Source organism: Balaenoptera physalus (assembly GCF_965194825.1).
Source record: "Balaenoptera physalus genome assembly, chromosome: 17".
NCBI classification, from domain to species: Eukaryota; Metazoa; Chordata; class Mammalia; order Artiodactyla; family Balaenopteridae; genus Balaenoptera; species Balaenoptera physalus.
In genome coordinates this window covers 33,328,961-33,350,383 of record NC_138895.1, presented here as the reverse complement: position 1 = coordinate 33,350,383, position 21,423 = coordinate 33,328,961, and the positions used below count along the sequence as shown (strand labels likewise).

Here is a 21,423-nt window from a genome sequence, read left to right as displayed (position 1 = left end):
TGAAGGTGTATGATCCTTTTAATGTGGTGTTAAAATTGGTTTGCTGGTATTTTGTTGAGAATTTTTGCATCTGTATTCATTAGGAATATTGGGTGGTAGTTTTCTTTTCTTGATGTGTCCTTTTCTGGCTTTTGTATAAGAATAATGTTGGCTTCATAACATGAGTTTGGGAGTATTTTCTCCTTCAATTTACTGGAAGTGAAAAATTGAAATTTGAGAATAATTGGTATTAATTCTTTAAATGTTTGGTGGTGAAACCATGTGGTGCTGAGATTTTCTTTTGTTAGAATTTTTTTATTACAGCTTCAATCTCCTTACTGGTTATTGATCCGTTTGCATTCATGATTCAGTTTAAGTAGGTTCTATGTTTCTAGGATTCATTATTTCTTCTAGGCTATTCAATTTATTGCCATATAATTGTTTACTCTAGTCTCTTTGATTTTTGGTATTTCTGTCATATCAGTTGTGATGTCTTCTCTTTCACTTCTGATTTTATTTACCTGAGTCTCCTCTATCTTTATCTTAGTTAGTTTAATTATAGGTTTGTCAATTTGTTTATCTTTTCAAAAGACAGGCTCTCAGTTTTGTTGGTCTTTTCTATTGATTTTACTGTCCTCTATTTTGTTTATTTATGCTCTGATCTCTGTTATTTCATCCTTCTGCTAACTTTGGGCTTAGTTTGTTCTTCTTGTAGTTCCTTGAGGTGTAAAGTTAAGTTGTTTACTTGTAATCTTCCTTTTTTTAAAATTAATGTAGGCATTTAACACTATAGACTTTCCTCTTAGAACTGCTTTTTCTCCATTCCTTAAGTATTGGTATGATTTGTTGACATTTTTATATGTCTTAAGATATTTTTTGTTTGTTTTTAATTAATTAATTAATTAATTAATTAATTAATTAAGTTTTGGCTGTGTTGAGTCTTTGCTGCTGTGCATGGGGTTTCTCTAGTTGCAGCAAGTGGGGGCTACTCTTTGTGGCAGTGCATGGGCTTCTCACTGTGGTGGCTTTTCTTGTTGTGGGGCATGGGCTATAGGCGTGCTGGTTTCAGTAGTTGTGACACATGGGCTCAGTAGGTGTGGCGCACGGGCTTAGTTGCTCTGTAGCATGTGGGATCTTCCTGGACCAGGGATCAAACCTGTGTCTCCTGCATTGGCAGGCAAATTCTTAACCACTGTGCCATCAGGGAAGTCCGTGTCTTAAGATAATTTTTGATTTCCCATTAGAGTTCTTCTTTGATCCATAGGTTGTTCAGGAGCCTGTTGTTTAATTTTCACACATCTGTGAATTTTCCAGTTTTTCTTCTATTGTTGATTTCTAGTTTCATACCACTGTGACTGGAAAAGATACCTGGTATGATTTCCATCTTTTTACATTGCCAAGGTTTGTTTTGTGACCTAACATATGTTGTATCCTGGAGAATGTTCCATGTGCACTTGCAAAGAATGTGCATTCTGCTGCAGTTGTGTGGAATGTTGTATATGTTTGTTAGGTCCATTTTGTCTACAATGTAGTTCAAGCCCAATGTCTCCTTAATAATTTTCTGACTGGATGATCTATCCATTGTTGAAAGTGGCATATTGAAATACCCTACTATTATTTTATTGTAGTATATTTATTTCTTTAGATCTGCTAGAATTTGCTTAATATAGGTGTTATATATGTGTGCTTATTATAGGTGCTTAATATAGGTGCTATGATATGGGGTGCATATATGTTTATAATTATTATATCTTCTTGATGAATTGACCCCTTTATCATTGTATACTTACTTTCTTTGTCTCCTGTTACAGTTTATATCTAATTTGTCTAGTTAAGTATAGCTACCTCTGTTATCTTTTGGTTCCTACTGCATGGAGTATCTTTTTATATCCCTTAACACAGATCCTATGTGTATCCTTAAAGGTAAAGTCAATCTTTAGTAGGCAGCATAGAGTTGAGCCTTGTTTTTAAATTCATTCAGCCACTATGTACCTTTTGGTTGGAGAACTTAATCTATATACATGTAAAGTAATTATTGACAGGATAGAACTTACTAATGTCATCTTCTTGTGTTCTGTTTTTTTTTGTAGTTTTCTTGTGCTCTTCTTCCTCTTTAATTGTCTTTCTTTGTGAATTAATAATTTTCTATGGTGTTATGATTTGATTCCCTTATTATTATTTTTGTGCTTACTGCAGGTTTTTGCTTTGTGGTCACCATGAAGCTTACATAATGTATCTCATAGATTTAACAGTCTATTTTTAGCTGATATCAACTTAACAGTGATTAGATACAAAAACTCTACACTTTTACTTCCCCATAATTTTATGTTTTTGATGTCACAATTTTCCTCTTTTTATATTGTGTATCCATTAACAAGTTATTGTACCTATAGTTATTTTAATGTTTTTCTCTTTTTTTTAAACATATTTATTGGAGTATAATTGCTTTACAAACGTGTGTTAGTTTCTGCTTTACAACAAAGTGAATCAGTTATACATATACATATGTCCCCATACTTCTTCCCTCTTGCATCTCGCTCCCTCCCACCCTCCCTATCCTACAACTCTAGGTGGTCACAAAGCATTGAGCTGATCTCCCTGAGATATGCAGCTGCTTCCCACTAGCTATCTATTTTACATTTGGTAGTGTATATATGTCCATGCCACTCTCTCACTTTTTCCCAGCTAACCCTTCCCACTCCCCGTATGTTCAAGTCCATTCTCTAGTAGGTCTGCATCTTTATTTCCATCTTGTCCCTAGGTTCTTCATGACCTTTTTTTTTTTTTTTTTTAGATTCCATATATATATGTTAGCATACAGTATTTGTTTTTCACTTTCTGACTTACTTCACTCAGAATGACAGTCTCTAGGTCTATCCATCTCACTACAAATAACTCAGTTTCGATCCTTTTATGGCTGAGTAATATTCCATTGTATATATGTGCCACATCTTCTTTATCCATTCATCTTTTGATGGATACTTTGGTTGCTTCCATGTCCTGGCTATTGTAAATAGAGCTGCAATGAACATTGTGGTACCTGAGTCTTTTTGAATTATGGTTTTCTCAGGGTATATGCCCAGTAGTGGGATCTCTGGGTCGTATGGTAGTTCTATTTTTAGTTTTTTAAGGAACGTCGATACTGTTCTCCATAGTGGCTGTATCAATTTACATTCCCACCAACAGTGCAAGAGGGTTCCCTTTCCTCCCCACCCTCTCCAGCATTTATTGTTTGTGGATTTTTTGATGATGGCCATTCTGACTGGTGTGAGATGATATCTCATTGTAGTTTTGATTTGCATTTCTCTAATGCTTAATGATGTTGAGCATTCTTTCATGTGTCTGTTGGCAATCTGTATATCTTCTTTGGAGAAATGTCTATTTAGGTCTTCTGCCCATTTATGGACTGGGTTGCTTGTTTTTTTGATATTCAGCTGCATGAGCTGCTTGTAAATTTTGGAGATTAATCCTTTGTCTGCTGCTTCATTTGCAAATATTTTCTCTCATTCTGTGGGTTGTCTTTTTGTCTTTTTTATGGTTTATTTTTCTGTGCAAAAGCTTTTAAGTTTCATTAGGTTCCATTTGTTTATTTTTATTTCCATTTCTCTAGGAGGTGGGTCAAAAAGAATCTTGCTGTGATTTATGTCAGAGAGTGTTCTGCCTATATTTTCCTCTAAGAGTTTGATGGTGCCTGGCCTTACAATTAGGTCTTTAATCCATTTTGACCTTATTTTTGTGTATGGTGTTAGGGAGTGTTCTAATATCATTCCTTTACATGTAGCTGTCCAGTTTTCCCAGAACCACATATTGAAGAGGCTGTCTTTTCTCCACTGTATATTCTTGCCTCCTTTATCAAAGATAAGGTGACTATATGTGCGTGGCTTTATCTCTGGGGTTTCTATCCTTTTCCATTGATCTATATTTCTGTTTCTGTGCCAGTACCATACTGTCTTGATTACTGTAGCTTTGTAGTATAGTCTGAAGTCAGGGAGCCTGATTCCTCCAGCTCCATTTTTCGTTCTCAAGATTGGTTTGGCTATTCGGGGTCTTTTGAGTTTCCATACAAGCTGTGAAATGTTTTATTCTAGTTCTGTGAAAAATGCCAATGTAGTTTGATAGGGATTGCATTGAATCTGTAATTTGCTTTGGGTAGTAGAGTCATTTTCACAATGTTGATTCTTCCAATCCAACAACATGATATATCTCTCCATCTATTTGTAACATCTTTAATTTCTTTCATCAGTATCTTATAGTTTTCAGCATACAGGTCTTTTGTCTCTTTAGGTAGGTTTATTCCTTGATATTTTATTCTTTTTGTTGCAATGGTAAATGGGAGTGTTTCCTTAAATTCACTTTCAGATATTTCATCATTAGTGTATAGGAATGCAAGAGATTACTGTGCATTAATTTTGTATCCAGGTACTTTACCAAATTTATTGGTTAGCTGTAGTAGTTTTCTGGTAGCATCTTTAGGATTCTTTATGTATAGTATCATGTCATCTGAAAACAGTGACAGTTTTACTTCTTCTTTTCCAACTTGGATTCCTTTTATTTCTTTTTCTTCTCTGATTGCTGTGGCTAAAACTTCCAAAACTATGTTGAATAATAGTGGTGAGAGTGGGCAACCTTGTCTTGTTCCTGATCTTAGTGGAAATGGTTTCAGTTTTTCACCATTGAGAATGAAGTTGGATGTGGGTTTGTCATTGATGGCCTTTATTATGTTGAGGAAAGTTCCCTCTATGCTGACTTTCTGGAGGGTTTTTATCATAAATGGGTGTTGAATTTTCTCGAAAGCTTTCTCTGCATCTGTTGAGATGATCATATGGTTTTACTCCTTCAATTTGTTAATATGGTGTATCACGTTGATTGATTTGCGTATATTGAAGAATCCTTGCATTCCTGGGATAAACCCCACTTGTTCATAGTGTATGATCCTTTTAATGTGCTGTTAGATTCTGTTTGCTAGTATTTTGTTGAGGATTTTTGCATCTATGTTCATCAGTGATATTGGCCTGTAGTTTTCTTTCTTTGTGACATCTTTGGTTCTGGTATTAGAGTGATGGTGGCCTCATAGAATGAGTTGGAGTGTTCCTCCCTCTGCTATATTTTGGAAGAGTTTGAGAAGGATAGGTGTTAGCTCTTCTCTAAATGTTTGATAGAATTCGCCTGTGAAGCCATCTCGTCCTGGGCTTTTGTTGGTTGGAAGATTTTTAATCACAGTTTCAATTTCAGTGCTTGTGATTCGCCTGTTCATATTCTCTATTCCTTCCTGGCTCAGTCTCAGAAGGTTGTGCATTTCTAAGAATTTGTCTATGTCTTTCAAGTTGTCCATTTTATTGGCATAGAGTTGCTTGTAGTAATCTCTCATGATCGTTTGTATTTCTGCAGTGTCAGTTGTTCCTTCTCCTTTTTCATTTCTAATTCTATTGATTTGAGTGTTCTCTCGTTTTTTCTTGATAAGTCTGGCTAATGGCTTATCAATTTTGTTTATCTTCTCAAAGAACCAGCTTTTAGTTTTATTGATCTTTGTTATCATTTCCTTAATTTCTTTTTCATTTATTTCTGATCTGATCTTTATGATTTCTTTCCGTCTGCTAACTTTGAGGGTTTTTTTGTTCTTCTTTCTCTACTTGCTTTAGGTGTAAGGTTAGCTTGTTTATTTGAGATGTTTCTTGTTTTTTAAAGTAGGATTGTATTGCTATAAACTTCCCTCTTAGAACTGCTTTTTCCTGCATCCCGTACATTTTGGGTCATCGTGTTTTCATTCTCATTTGTTTCTAGGTATTTTTTGATTTCCTCTTTGATTTCTTCAGTGATCTCTTGGTTATTAAGTAGTGTGTTGTTTATCCTCCATGTGTTTGTATTTCTTACAGATTTTTTCCTGTAAATGATATGTGGTCTCATAGCATTGTGGTTGGAAAAGATACTTGATACAATTTCAATTTTCTTAAATTTACCAAGGCTTGATTTGTAACCCGAGATATGATCTATCCTGGAGAATGTTGCATGAGCACTTGAGAAGAATGTGTATTCTGTTATTTTGGGATGGAATGTCCTATAAATGTCAATTAAGTCCATCTTGTTTAATGTATCATTTAAAGCTTGTGTTTCCTTATTTATTTTCATTTTGGATGATGTGTCCATTGGTGAAAGTGGCGTGTTAAAGTCCCCTACTATGATTGTGTTGCTGTCGATTTCCCCTTTTATGGCTGTTACTATTTTCCTTATATATTCTGGTCCTCCTATGTTGGGTGCATAAATATTTACAATTGTTACATCTTCTTCTTGGATTGATCCCTTGATAATTAGGTAGTGTCCTTCTTTGTCTCTTGTCATAGTCTTTGTTTTAAAGTCTATTTTGTCTGATATGAGAATTGCTACTTCAGCTTTCCTTTGATTTCCATTCACATGGAAAATCTTTTTCCATCCCCTCACTTTCAGTCTGTATGTGTCCCTAGGTCTGAAGTGGGTCTCTTGTAGACAGCATATATACAGGTCTTGTTTTTGTATCCATTAAGCCAATCTCTGTCCTTTGGTTGGAGCATTTAATCCACTTACATTTAAGATAATTAACGATACGTATATTCCTTTTACCATTTTCTTCATTGTTCTTGGTTTATTATTGTAGGTCTTTTCCTTTTCTTGTCTTTCCTGCCTAGAGAAGTTCCTTAAGCATTTGTTGTAAAGCTGGTTTGGTGGTGCTGAATTCTCTCAGCTTTTGCTTGCTGTAAAGGTCTTATTTTCTGCATCAAATCTGAATGAGATCCTTCCTGGGTAGAGTAATCTTGGTTGTCGGTTCTTCTCCTTCATCATTATAAATATGTCCTGCCCCTCCATTCTGTCTTGCAGAGTTTCTGCTGCAAGGTCAGCCATTAACCTTATGGGGATTCCCTTATGTGTTATTTGTTGTTTTTCCCTTGCTGCTTTTAACATTTGTCTTTGTATTTAATTTTTGATAGTTTGATTAATATGGGTCTTGGCATGTTTCTCGTTGGATTTATCCTGTATGGGACTCTCTGTGCTCCCTGGACTTGATTAAGTATTCCTTTCCCATATGAGGGACGTTTTCAACTATAATCACTTAAAATATTTTCTCAGTCCCTTTCTTTTTCTGTTCTGCTTCTGGGACCCCTATAATTCGAATGTTGGTGCGTTTAATATTGTCCCAGAAGTCTCTGAGACTGTCCTCAATTGTTTTCTTTCCTTTTTCTTTATTCTGCTCTGCAGTAGTTATTTCCACTATTTTATCTTCCAGGTCACTTATCCATTCTTCTGCCTCAGTTATTCTGCTGTTGATCCCTTCTAGAGAATTTTTAATTTCATTTATTGTGTTTTTCATCACTCTTTGTTTGCTCTTTAGTTCTTCTAGGTCCTTGTTAAACGTTTCTTGCATTTTCTCCATTCTATTTCCAAGCTTTTGGATCATGTTTACTGTCATTATTCTGAATTCTTTTTCAGGTAGACTGCCTATTTCCTCTTCATTTGTTAGGTCTGGTGCGTTTTTGCCTTGCTCCTTCAACTGCTGTGTGTTTCTCTGTCTTTTCCTTTTGCTTAAGTTACTGTGTTTGGGGTCTCCTTTTCGCAGGCTGCAGGTTCGTAGTTCCCATTGTTTTTGGTGTCTGCCCCCAGTGGCTAAGGTTGGTTCAGTGGGTTGTGTAGGCTTCCTGGTGGAGGGGACTAGTGCCTGTGTTCTGGTGGATGAGGCTGGATCTTGTCTTTCTGATGGGCAGGTCCACGTCTGGTGGTGTGTTTTGGGGTGTCTGTGGCCTTATTATGAGTTTAGGCAGCCTCTGTGCTAATGGATGGGGTTGTGTTCCTGTCTTGCTAGTTGTTTGGCATAGGGTGTCCAGTACTCTAGCTTGCTGGTCGTTGAGTGGAGTTGGGTCTTCGTGTTGAGATGGGGATCTCTGGGAGATTTTCACCATTTGATATTACGTGGAGCTGGGAGGCCTCTTGTGGACCAGTGTCCTGAAGTTGGCTCTCCCACCTCAGTGGCACAGCCCTGACTCCTGGCTGGAGCACCAAAAACCTGTCTTCCACACTGCTCAGAATAAAAGGGAGGAAAAAAAGAAAGAAGAAGATAAAATAAAGTAAAAAAAAATAAATTTATTAAAATAAAAAATAATTATTAAGAAAAAAAAAGTTTTTATATAATAAAAAAAACAAATAAAATAAAATGGAGAGACAGAACCCTAGGACAAATGGTAAAAGCAAAGCTATGCAGAGAAAATCACACACACAAGCATACACATACACACTCACAAAAAGTCAAAAAGGGAAAAAAATACATATGTCATTGCTCCCAAAGTCCACCTCCTCAATTTGGAATGATTCGTTGTCTATTCAGGTATTCCACAGATGCAGGGTACATCAAGTTGATTGTGCGCTGATAACCCCAGCTTGCACCTGTCTCTGGAGCTCCTTTAAGTGGTGCTCTTAATCCCCTCTCTCGCTCACCAGGAAACAAAGAGGCAGGAAAAAGTCTCTTGCCTCTTTGGCAGCTCCAGACTTTTTCCTGGACTCTCTCCCGGCTAGCTGTGGTGCACTAGCCCCTTCAGGCTGTGTTCATGCAGCCAACTCCAGTCCTCTCCATGGGGTGTGACCTCCGAAGCCGAAGTCTCAGTTCCCAGCCCCCGCCTGCCCCGGCAGGTGAGCAGACAAGACTCTCGGGCTGGTGAGAGCTGGTTGGCACTGATCCTCTGTGCAGGAATCTCTCTGCTTTGCCTTTTGCACCCTTGTTGCTGCGCTCTCCTGCATGGCTCCGGAGCTTCCCCCTTCCACCACCAACAGTCTCCACCCGCGAAGGGGCTTCCTAGTATGTGGAAACCTTTCCTCCTTCACAGCTCCCTCCCAGAGGTGCAGGTCCCATCCCTATTATTTTGTCTCTGATTTTTCTTTTTTCTTTTGCCCTACCCAGGTACGTGAGTGTCTTGCCTTTTGGGAGGTCTGAGGTCTTCTGCCAGCGTTCAGTAGGTGTTCTGTAGGAGTCGTTCCACATGTAGACGTATTTCTGATGTATTTGTGGGGAAGAAGGTGATCTCTGTGTCTTACTCTGCCGCCATCTTGAAGCTCCTCCAATGCTTATGTCTTTTAAAATTTATAGTAGAGTTAAGTGATTAACACACCACCATATTAGGGTATTATGATTTGACTATATACTAACCTGTACCAGAATGTTTTACATTTCCATATGTTTTAATGTTACTAATTAGGGTGCTTTTATTTCAGCTTAAAAAACTCCTCTCAACATTTCTTGTAAGGCAGATCTAGCGATGATGAACTCCTTCAGCTTTGTTTTTGTTTTTAGCGAGGGAAGGGAGACGATATCCCCTTCATTTCTGAAAGACAGCTTAGCTGCATAAAACATTCTTGGTTGGCAGTATTTTTCTTTTAGCACTTTGAATATATCATCTCACTCTCCTGATCTGCAAGATTTTGCTGAGAAATCTGCTTATAGCCTTATTGGGGGGAGGGGGAATGTTTCCTTACATGTGAGGAATAATTTTTCTCTTGCTGCTTTTAAAATTCTCTCTTTGTCTTGAATTTTAGACAATTTTATTATAATGTGTTTTGAAGAAGATTGTTTGGGTTGATATTTTGGGGAAGGTTCATGAACTTGGATGTCAAAAACTTTTCCCAGATTTGGGAAGCTCTCAGCCATTAGTATTAAAAATTTTTTTAAAAAGTTAAGTATAGTTGATTTCCAACATCATGTTAGTTTCAGGTATACAGCACAATGATTCAGAATATATTATATATATTCTTTTTCAGATTATTTTCCCTTATAGGGTATTACAAAATATTGAGTATAGTTCCGTGTGTCATACAGTAGGTACTTCTTGGTTATCTATTTTATATATAGTAGCATGTATATGTTAATCTCAACCTCCTAATGTATCCCTCTCTCCCATTTCCACTTTGATAATAGTAAGTTTGTTTTCTATGTCTTTGAGTCTCTTTATGTTTTGTAAATAAGTTCATTTGTATCTTTATTCTATTAGAATCTACATAAAAGTGATACTATATGATATTGTCTTCCTCTTTCTGACTTGCATCACTTAATATAATCTTTAAGCCCATCTTTGTTTGCTGCAAATGGCATTATTTCATTCATTTTTTATGGCTGAGTAGTATTCCATTGTGTGTGTGTGTGTGTGTGTGTGTGTGTGTGTGTGTGTGTATATATATATACATATATACACACAGATACCATATCTTAAAGATATAGACATTTATGTTGCTTCCATGTCCTGGCTATTGTAAATAGTGCTGAATGAACAATGGGGTGCATGTATCTTTTCAAATTATATTTCTCTCCAGAGATATGCCCAGAAGTGGGATTGCTGGATCATATGGTAGCTCTGTTTTTAGTTTTTTAAGGAACCTCTATACTGTTCTTCCTAATGGCTGTACCAATTTACATTCCTACCAGCTGTGTAAGAGGGGTCCTTTTTCTCCACACCCTCCCCAGCATTTATTATTTGTAGACTTTTTGATGCTACCCATTCTGACTGGAGTGAGGTGATACCTCACTGTAGTTTTGATTTGCATTTCTCTAATAATGAGTGACATTGAGCATTTTTTCATGTGCCCGTTGATCATCATGATGTCTTCTTTGGAGAATTGTCTATTTAGGTCTTCTGCCCATTTTTCGATTGGGTTGTTTGTTTTTGCTTTTTCTTTTCTTGATATTGAGCTGTATGAGCTGTTTCTATATTTTGGAAATTAATCCCTTGTCAGTCATATCATTTGCAAATATTTTCTCCCATTCTGTAGGTTGTCTTTTCATTTTGTTTTTGGTTTCCTTTGCTGTGCAAAAGCTTTTAGGTTTAATTAGATCCCATTTGTTTATTTTTGGTTTTATTTCCATTACCCTAGGAGAACAGATCTAAAAAGATATTGCTGTGATTTTTGTCAAAGAGAATTCTGCCTATGTTTTCCTCTAGGAGTTTTGTAGTATCTCATCTTACATTTAGTTCTTTAATCCATTTTGAGTTTGTTTTGTATATGATGTTAAAGAATGTTCTAATTTCATTCTTTTACATGTAGCTGTCCAGTTTTCCCAGCACCACTTATTGAAGACACTGCCTTTTCTCCATTGTATATTCTTGCCCCTTTGTCATAGATTAATTGACCATAGGTGTGTAGGTTTATTTCTGAGCTTTCTATCCTGTTCTGTTGATCTATATGTCTGTTTTTGTGCTAGTACCATACTGTTTTGATTACTGTAGCTTTGTAATATAGTCTGAAGTTAGGGAGCCTGATTCCTTCAGCTCCGTTTTCCTTTCTTAAGATTGATTTGTCAGTCATTATTTTTTAAAGAATCTTTTTGCCCCTTTCTCCCTTTCTTCTCCTTCTTGGACTCCAATGATGCATAGGTTGTTTCTCTTAACAATATTCTATAATTCACTTAGGCTTTATTAATTCTTTTGTATTTAGTTTTTCTTTTTGCTTCTCTGACTGGATGATTTCAAATGATCTGTCTTTTAGCTCACTTTTTTTTTTCTTCTGCTTGGTTGTGTATATTATTGAAGCTCTATATTAAATTCTTCAGTCACTGTATTTTTCAACTCTAGGTTTTCTGTTTGTCTTTTATAATGGCTTCTATTTCTTTGTTAAAATTCTCATTTTGGATGAGGCAGCTGTGGCTCTGATAGAGGGATACCTAGTGCTGTATATGTACCATGGATTGGAGGCTTGCACTTTGGCAGTGGTGCTGGGAGCCTCCAGGATATTGCACCATTACTCACAGTTGGTTGGCAGTGTGGGCAGCTGTGGCAGCAGCATTGTGATCGGTGCACACAACTCTTTAGCAGCAACAGTAGTGGAGGCACCCCTGTGTTCACAGCCCCTGCCCTGGTGCAGCCACCCTCGTTCTCTCTGTTCTTCCTCTCTTCCCTCACACTATGGCTGATCAGCTGACCCAGGAACAGATTACTGAATTCAAGGAAGCTTTCTCCCTATTTGATAAAGATGGCTATGGCACCATCACAACAAAGGAACTTGGAACTGTCATTAGGTCATTAGGTCAGAACCCAACAGAAGCCAAATTGCAGGATATGATCAACAAAGTGGCCGCTGATGGTAATGCCACCATTGACTTCCCAGAATTTTTGACTATGATGACTAGAAAAATGAAAGACATGGACAGCAAAAAAGAAATCCGTGAGGCATCTTGGGTCCTTGAGAAGGATGGCAATGGTTACATCAGTGCCACAGAACAATGTCATGTCATGACAAACTTAGGAGAAAAACGAACCAATGAAGAAGTAGATGAAATGACCAGAGAAGCAGATATTGATGGAGATGCACAAGTCAACTACGAAGAATTCGTACAGATGATGACTGAAAAATGAAGACCTACTTTCAACTCCTTTCCCACCCCTCCACCTCCCTGGAAAGAATCAAATTGAATCTTTTACTTACCTCTTGCAAAAAACAAAACAAAACAAAAACTGAATGTCAAAAGTACCTTCTGTCCACACACACAAAAATCTGCACGTATTGGTTGGTGGTCCTGTCCCCTAAAGATCAAGCCACACATCAGTTTTCCAATATAAATACTTGCCCTACCTTAATGATAAGGAATCACTTAGCGAACTCCTCACAGGTCCATCTGCTCATGATTAATACACTGTTTGGGCTGGCCAGGTTTTCATGCATGCAGGTTGGCAATTGAGCACAGTCAGGTGTTGTATTAAAAACAAAAAATGAAAAAATAAATTCAAAACCTACTCAAAGGGGTTCTAGTTCAATTTGTTAGTATAAATTGGCATAGCTGGTTTACAGAAAACAGACATTTAAAATTGGTTTACCGCAAGATGCTGTGGAGGATAAACTGTCCAGACATAGTCCCACTAGCAGGATGGCCCTCTCATAACTTCCCCGACCCATGGTGACCATCACACACCCTGGTGGCATGCCCACGTGTATTGGTTTAGCATTGTCTGCATTGTGCTAGAGCGAAATGGGTGTCAGGCTATCACTATTCATACAAATTTTTAAAAAGAAATCTTTATCAAGGGAGCATCTTTGGACTCTGTTTTTAAAACCTTCTGAACCATGACTTGGAGCCAGCAGTGTAAGCTGTGTCTGTGGACTTCAGCACAAAATCAACATTGCTTGTCAAAAATTACAATTTGCATCCATCCCAAGATGTACATGCAAATGCTAGTCATTTTTTTTTCCAATAAAAAGTCCATTAACTTAAAAAAAATTCTCATGTTGTTCATATGTTTTTTTCCTAATTTAAATTAGTTTTCTATATATGTTTTTACTAGTTTCTTTTGATGGTGTCATGTTTCCTTGGCCATTCATAATCCTGTGGCCTTGAACTGTGTCTGTGCATTTGAGGAAATAGGCACTTCTTCCAGTCTTCACAGACTGACTTTACTAGGCAAAGCCCTTCACCAATCAGCCTATTCAGAGATTCTGGGTGGGCCACCTTGTGGTGTCCATGGGTGGACTTGCTGCTGTAGTTTTTGGGCAGGCAGGTTTGGTAACTGCATCAGGAGGTGGGCAGGCCTTGTGCTTGGGTCCATAGGGGTCAGCCTGATGCCTGGGTCTGTGGGGGTGGGCTGAAACCTTGGTTCACTTGAGATGGTCCTGTTGCTGGATTCTTGGGGGCTGACATGGAGGTCGGGTCTGTGCGGTCTGGTCTGGTGCTTGGACAGACAGGGAGACTGGGCCAGTGGGAGTTGGCCTCAAGGCCAGGGCTTGGTGGCTGGCCAGGTGCTGGGGCAGGCTGGGAGCTTGGGTCCACAGGAGACAGTCTGGAGTTTAGGTCTGCAGGGGCTGGCCTGGTTTTGGGGTGGGTTGAAAGCCTGAGTTGGCAATAATTGGCCTGATGCTGGGCCCAGATGGGTGGTTGGGATTGCAGGTGCCTGCATAGAGTCTGGGTTTTTGAGGGCCAATTGGGAACTTGAAGCCACAAGAGCCATTTCGGTCTATGGAAGCTAGCCAGTGCTGGGATATGCCAGGAGCTTGGGTTTGTGGGAGCCTCCCAGGAGCCTGGTGCCAAGGGAGCCATGTGGGGCTGTAGGAGCCTGCCAGTGCTAGGGTGAGCCAAGAGCCTGGATTCATGGGGACTTTTGAGAGCCTGGGGTTGTAAGATTTACTTGGGGTTTGGAATCTAGCAGGTGCTGGGTTGGGCTGGTTGTGTGTGTTCACAGCAGCCTGTTACGGGCCATCTAGGACCACAGGAGTTAGCCTGGTGCTGGGGTTGAAGTAAGTTTCTCACTTTACTTTCCTTCTACCATGGGGAGGGTGTCTCTTTTCATGCTGTGCTGCCTGGGGTTGGGGGAGGAGTGATTGAGTAATATTAACATATCTTTTCTAATCTTCTCAATGTGTCTTTTATTTCTGTGCTTCACTCAGGTTCTGTAATCCCTAACCTGGAATTCTTAGCTCTTGTGAAGATATTTTCCTGCATGGGTATTTGTTCAAACTGATGTTTCTAGGAGGGGCTGGGAGCTAGACATTTCTATATCATTTTGCTGACAATGCTTTTTATTTTAACTAAAAATTTTATTCTGCAATATACATGTGAAGATATATGAGCACACACAGATTGATAATGATGATAAAAATAAATATCCACATAGGTTAAATAAATATCCATAACAGGTTTAGAAACAGTACTTACCTAGAGCTCTCAAAGTCCCCCTCTCTGATAATTTTCCTTTCCCTCTTCTCAGAATTTATCTCTCTCTTGAATTTTCTGTTAGTCTTTACTTTATGGCTCTTTCTTTTTTACCTAGTAAATTTATATCTTTAAACTAAATATTGTTTATTTTGTCTCTTTTTGAATTTTATAAACGATGTGATTCTCTTCTTTCACTCAATATTACAATAAATATTTTTAGATATTGATATCTGGCTGCAGTTATTTTCATTGTTATATGTACTATTCACTATTTGAATATATTTAAATTTATGCATCCATTCTATTGTTGATAGATTGTTAAGTTTTCCCATTTTTCTTGTTATCATGAGCAATGATGCTGTGAACTTTCTTGTCACAGTCTCAAAGATAAACTCATAACAGCTCAAAGAGTTTTTCTATATCACTTAGGAATAGAACTACTAGATTATAGGATATGTGCATATTCAACTTTCCCCAACAATACTTATCTTTTATACAAATGGTAAGACCAATTTACACTCACATCTATAGTGAGGAGAAACTATTTTTTATAGCAGAAGTTTCCCAAGAGTCAACTTTAAAAGACCTTACTTCATCAGAAGGATGATGATTGGAATCAGTCACTTCAAAATGAAATGCTTTATGGTAGAAAACTGACAGCTTGAGTAAATTTTTCTGGCAAGTTGGTTAATTTAAAATATATGTATTTTAAGATTATAAACCTTGAGAGAGTTTTATAAGCAATGACAGCACAAACGTTTAGGAACTAAAATATTTCCCTCTCATGTTCAATACCAATTAATTTTTCTCCTCCATTTCTAATTTATCAATCTACTTATGTTGTAGTGATAGTACTGCTACAATTTTCTACTTTGTGGTTATTTAAATCCAAGGGGATAAAGTTACCAAGCAGTAAACTCTTTATATTAATCTAATAGCATTTCTAAGTTCATAATGAGTACTGATTTGGGAGATAAGAGAGAGATTGAAACTCTGGGAAAGGAATAATCTAGAATTAGAAAAATAGTATATTTATTTAGAAGGCCATGGTCTATTTTCGTATCTTCACAAGAACACTTTGTGTTTTAAAATTAAGTTTCAAAATTTATGGTAGATATCATGCATGTTTAGAACAATTGGGGAAAATTTTTCTCAAAGTTGTGGTCTTCACACTTTTCAGACTATTGGGCATATTGATATGAATTGCATTGGAAGTCACTTGGAATTTAAATTTTCAATATTAGATATCTGCAAAAATATTTTTAATTTCATCTTATTATTTATTTAGCTCTTCACCCAAATCATTAGCATGCATTGGCTAAATTAAAAAAATAGTTTCCTCTTGTCACCTCTTACTTGACTGTATTAAGATCTTTTCTTGGTTGGCAGAGAGAGAGAGAGGGAGAGAGAGAGAGAGAGGAAAGAAAGAGGAGGATGAGGGAGAGGAGGAGAAGAAGAAGTGGGAGGAAAGAGATGGAACCAAGGAGGGAGGAAAAGAGACAGAGAGGGGAAGGAGAGAGAGAGAAAGAGAGAGAGAGAGACAGGTAGATGGTGGAGAGGGGCAGAGTGGTCAGTGGTAATAATGAATTGCCACCCCTGCTGGAGAGATTTTTAATCACAAGTGAAAAAGTAGTAAGAGCTCTCCAGCCTGTGCATATGATTCTGCTCTTCCCTGGAGGAGAGGCAGAAGTCAGTATTATTCATTGGTATATGTCCTGGATTATGTTCCCTAGTAAAAATAATATGAGGCAAAATTTACATGCTCTTGCTTTATTTGGGCTTGCAATCCCAGGGCAGCAAGAGTGAAAGAAAGTGAGGCAGGGGAGGAAGGAGAGCAAATACAAGGTAGTGTGTTTCTGAGCTGATTAGGTAGTCAGTTGCTTAGTCACAAGACATTTCCAGAGAGGTTGTCTGGAATCACTTGTCTCAGAAAAATCCATTGGAATTGAAAGGGAGAAAAGAAGTTTATCTGACATTTACTTATCATCTCTTGGTTCTCATTGCTTAATATATTTTCTCCAGGACACTTAACTACTCTTCTTTTATAGATTGTGTTATCTAAACCATGTGAGCAACCATTGGAGAAACCAGATCCCAGGCTCCATGGTTACTGCTTCATCTGAACCTGGAGTGGTGGGAAAAGCCAGAGTTTCTCTGGGTCAGGTTAGGCAAGGCATGCACACAGGTTGAACTGGCCTTTGGGCTCATACCAGGAGGTAGTTGGGGGCAACAAACAGTTTTAAGAGAGAGATTGATTGTGCAGTCTTGGCTCAGCTCTATGAATAAACTGCATCAGTGGGCTAAGCTGGCCAAATTAGTATACCTGTGGACCACTTATGTTGGGGGAGGCTGGAGGCCCCTTCTCTGGTCTTGAGATTGCCCCAGTTAAGTCACTGCCCAAACTGTCTCAAGAAAATTTGGTTCAGTATCCCCTCTACTTCTCTTCTATACATTTATCACCTAAGGATGCGTTTGTGCAAACTTTTATGAACTGACCCCCTCTTCTTCAGAGAAGAGAGTTGTAATAATGGATTCATAAGAAAGACAAGTAGCAGAGGGCATAGGAGCCACTGAGATCATAAATTTAATTTTAATTAAAGTGCATGTCTCCCATATTGAGGATATTCTTGGATAAGAGGAAGTATTCAAAGGCTAAGTGGGGGACAGAGTTAAGACTAGATAAATCTCAGAAACTGACTTGGTTACAAGAGTACCAGACAACTAGGTAGATGCCATTGTGGCTCAAACTGCCAGTGCAACCAGGGAGCTCATTGGGTGGGAGGGCCTGCTCAGTGGGGTTTGGCGTGGTGAAGTTCTGGGTGCTGGTGTGAAGTCTGGCAAGACCACACTGATTTATTCACGGCACTCTCCATGGACACAGGAGCAGGATCCTGCTCTCAGCTTCCTAAGCCCTCAGCCTCCTAAGCAAGTGGGAATGAACTCCAGGTAAAATGCCAGTCTCTGGTTGAAGACTAGGGCATGCCAGCAGAGAAAAAATAGAATGAGGGTTCCCATGAATTGAGTCAAATATCAGGCTTATGATAGATAAGAGAGAGAGCAAGATACTACTCCAGAGACCCCATGGATATCCTAGTTCATTCGGGCATACTGAACTCTACGTGTGTTTAGTAAATGAGGTATTCTAAACAAGCAAGTTAGAAAAAATCAGAGGGCTATAGTGATTGAAAATATGCGTATTATCTTCTGTTGCTTGAAACATTCTAAGTTAACTTTTGTTTTGGGTAAGATGGACTCTGAAGATCTTAAAAAAATTGGAATTTGCATATTTCAGAAACACATGGATTATCTGCTTGGACTCTGTGCTATATGAGATTTGTTTTTTGGAAGTATTCTCCCTCTTTTTTTAAATTTTTGTTTATAATATCAAAAGATTATTTTTCTTATCTGCTCTGGAATATTTGCTATGAATAACTTCATCATAGCCTTAGTTAGCTATTTTCATTTTACTATTGTATGTTACATCTTTCAAGGGTAAGAATTTTGCTTGCATAAAGATACCATGAAGAACCTACATAGATAAAGCAAATATTAACAGACCTAAAGGGATAAATAGACATCAGTATAATAATAGTAGGGGACTTTAATACCTCACTTACATAAGTGGATAGGTAATCCAGACAGAAAAATCAATAAGAAAACATCAATATAAATGACACATTAGACCAGATGGATATATATATATATACATCTATCTATCTATATATATATACATATATATGTAATATTTTATCCCAAAGCAGCAGAATAAACATTCCCCTCAAGTGCACATGGAACATTCTCCAGGATAGGCCATATGTTAGGCCACAAAGCAAGTCTTAGTAAATTTAAGAATGTTGAAATCATGTCAAGCATCTTTTCTGACCACAGTGGTATGAAACTAGAAATGAATAACAAGTAGAAAACTGTGAATTCACAAATGTGTGGAGATTAAACAACATGCCACTGATCATACTAATGGATCAACAAACAAATCAAAGAAGAAATGAAAAATTACCTTGAGACAAATGAAAATGGGAATACAATTCATCATTTACCATATAGATGCCTCAGGGTGTTAGGCTTAATTCTCTCCCAGAACTCTAGCTTGAGAAAAGCTGATTGAAGTATATTCAACTGGGAAAAAATTGAGATACAGTTCCAAGACAAAATTTATGGCATGCACCAAAAGCAGTTCTAAGAGGGAAGCTCATAGTGATAAATGCCTATTTCAAGAAACAAGGAGAATCTCAAGTAAACAACCTAATTTTACACCTCAAGGAACAAGAAAAAGAGGAACAAATGAAGCCCAAAGCTAGTAGAAGGAAGAAGATGAAAACAATCAGAGTGGAAATAAATTAACTGGAGACTAAAAAGATAACAGAGAAGATCAAAGAGATGATTCTTTGAAAAGATAAGTAAAATTGACAAATTTTAACTAAGGTTACCAAGAGAAAAAGAGGTGGCTCAAATATATTAAACCAGAAATGACAGAGGAGAAGTTACAACTGACACCACAAAATACAAAGGATCATAAGAGAATACTATGAACAATTATTTGCCAACAAATTGGACAACCTAGAAGATATGGATAAGTTAGGGGTCCTGAACAGAGAAATTAGGCAAGAAATAATAAAAGGCATCCAAATTGGAAAAGAAGCAGTAAAATTGACACTATTTGCAGATGACCCTAAAGACCTAGAAAACCCTAAAGACTCCACCAAAAACTATTAGAACTGATAAACGAATTCAGTAAAGTTATGAGATACAAAGTCATTACACAAAAATGAGTGGCATTTCTATACTCTAACAACAAACTCTCATGAGAAATTAAGAAAACAATCCCATTTACAATAGCTCAAAATTAATAACAAACTATAAGACATGGATGAAAGAAATAAGACACAAATAAATGGAAAGTTATTCTGTGTTTATGGATTGGAAGAATTAATACTGTTAATATATCAATACTACAAAAGTCACCTACAGATTCAATGCAATTCCTATCAAGATTCCAATGGCATTTTTTTTACAGATGTAGAAAAAACTATCCTAAAATTTATATGAAATCACAAAAGACCCTGAATAGCTAAAGCAATCCTGGGAAAGAAAAAAACAGGAGGCAGCACACTTCCTGATTTCAAGCTACACTATAAAGTTATGGTAATCAAAACAGTATGGTACTAGCATACAAGCAAATAGTCAATGAAACAGAATCAAGAGCCCAGAAGGAAAGCCAAGCAAATATGGTCAACTAATATTTGATAAGGAAGCCAAAAATACTCAATGGAGAAAAGACAGTCTCTTTAATAAATGGTGCTGGGGAAATTAGCTATTTAAATGTTAAAGAATGAAACTAGGTACCTGTCTTGCACAACTCACAAAAATTATCATAAAATAGATTAAAGATTTAAATGTAAGACCTAAACCCATAAAAGTTCTGGAAGAAAAAATAGGGAAAACATTCCTTGACATGTGTCTAGGAAATAATTTTTTGGATGTGATACCTAAAGCATAATCAACAAAGCCAAAGGTAAGCGAGTGTGGCTATGTCAAAGTAAAAAGCCTCTGCACAGCAAAAGAAACAATCAACAAAGTTAAGACAACCTACAGAATGGGAAAAAATATTTGCAAACCATGTATCTGATAAGGGCTTAATATGTAAAATACATAAGGAAATCATATAACTCAATAGCAAAACAAAACAAAACAAGTATTCCAATTAAAATATGGGCAAAAGACTTTAATAGGTATTTTTCCAAACAAGGTATACAATAACGAATGGGTACATGAAAAGATCCTTGACATCACTAGTCATTGAGAATTGCAAATCAAAACCACAATATCACCTCATGCCTGGTAGAATGGCCATCATAAAAAGACAAGAGATAACAAACGGTGGTGAGGATGTGGGTTATAAACTGGTACAGGCACTATGGAAAATAGTATTGAGGATCCTCAAAAAAATGAACTACTACATGATCCAACAATCCCACTTCTGGGACTATATCCAAAAGAAACACAACAGTAAATTGAAAAGACATATGCACCTACATTTTCATAGCAGCATAATTTATAAAAACCAAGACATGGAAACAGCCTAAGCGTGGATTGACAGATGAATGGAAAAAGAAGTTGTGATATATAGAAATAAAATTCAGCCTTAAAAAAGAAAAATCTCAATTCCTGTCCTGCCCTTAGGTTCTTCAGAACCATTTATTTTATTTTATATTTTTTAGATTCCATATATATGTGTTAGCATACGGTATTTGTTTTTCTCTTTCTGACTTACTTTACTTTGTATGACAGACTCTATGTCCATCCACCTTACTACAAATAACTCAATTTCATTTCTTTTTATGGCTGAGTAATATTCCATTGTATATATGTGCCACATCTTCTTTATCTATTCATCTGTCAATTGACACTTAGGTTGCTTCCATGTCCTGGCTATTGTAAATAGAGCTGCAATGAACATTGTGGTACATGACTCTTTTTGAATTATGGTTTTCTCAGGGTATATGCTCAGTAGTGGGTTTGTTGGGTCATATGGTAGTTCTCTTTTTAGTTTTTTAAGGAACCTCCATACTGTTCTCCATAGTGGCAGTATCAATTTACAATCCCCGAGGAGGAGGAAGGGTAAGCTGGGACGAAGTGAGAGAGCGTCATGGACATATATACACTACCAAGTGTAAAATAGATAGCTAGTGGGAAGCAGCCACATAGCGCAGGGAGATCAGCTCAGTGCTTTGTGTCCCCCTAGAGGGGTGGGATAAGGACGGTTGGAGGGAGACGCAAGAGGC

General features: G+C 37.4%; 1 protein-coding gene and 2 long non-coding RNA genes across 3 annotated transcripts in view; 2 read left to right on the top strand and 1 right to left on the bottom strand.

The window, feature by feature from the left end:
* The window catches only part of LOC309647088, an 846,185-nt gene that overhangs the window by 175,115 nt on the left and 649,647 nt on the right, over positions 1 to 21,423 (bottom strand). The window lies entirely within an intron of this gene.
* Positions 1 to 21,423, top strand: part of LOC309647078 — a 190,391-nt gene that overhangs the window by 65,053 nt on the left and 103,915 nt on the right. The window lies entirely within an intron of this gene.
* On the top strand, positions 8,595 to 19,855 carry LOC309647075 (calmodulin-alpha-like). The gene has a single exon (XM_082434055.1). It carries the CDS (start codon positions 11,886 to 11,888, stop codon positions 12,333 to 12,335), a length of 450 nt encoding a protein of 149 aa, XP_082290181.1. The 5' UTR covers positions 8,595 to 11,885; the 3' UTR covers positions 12,336 to 19,855.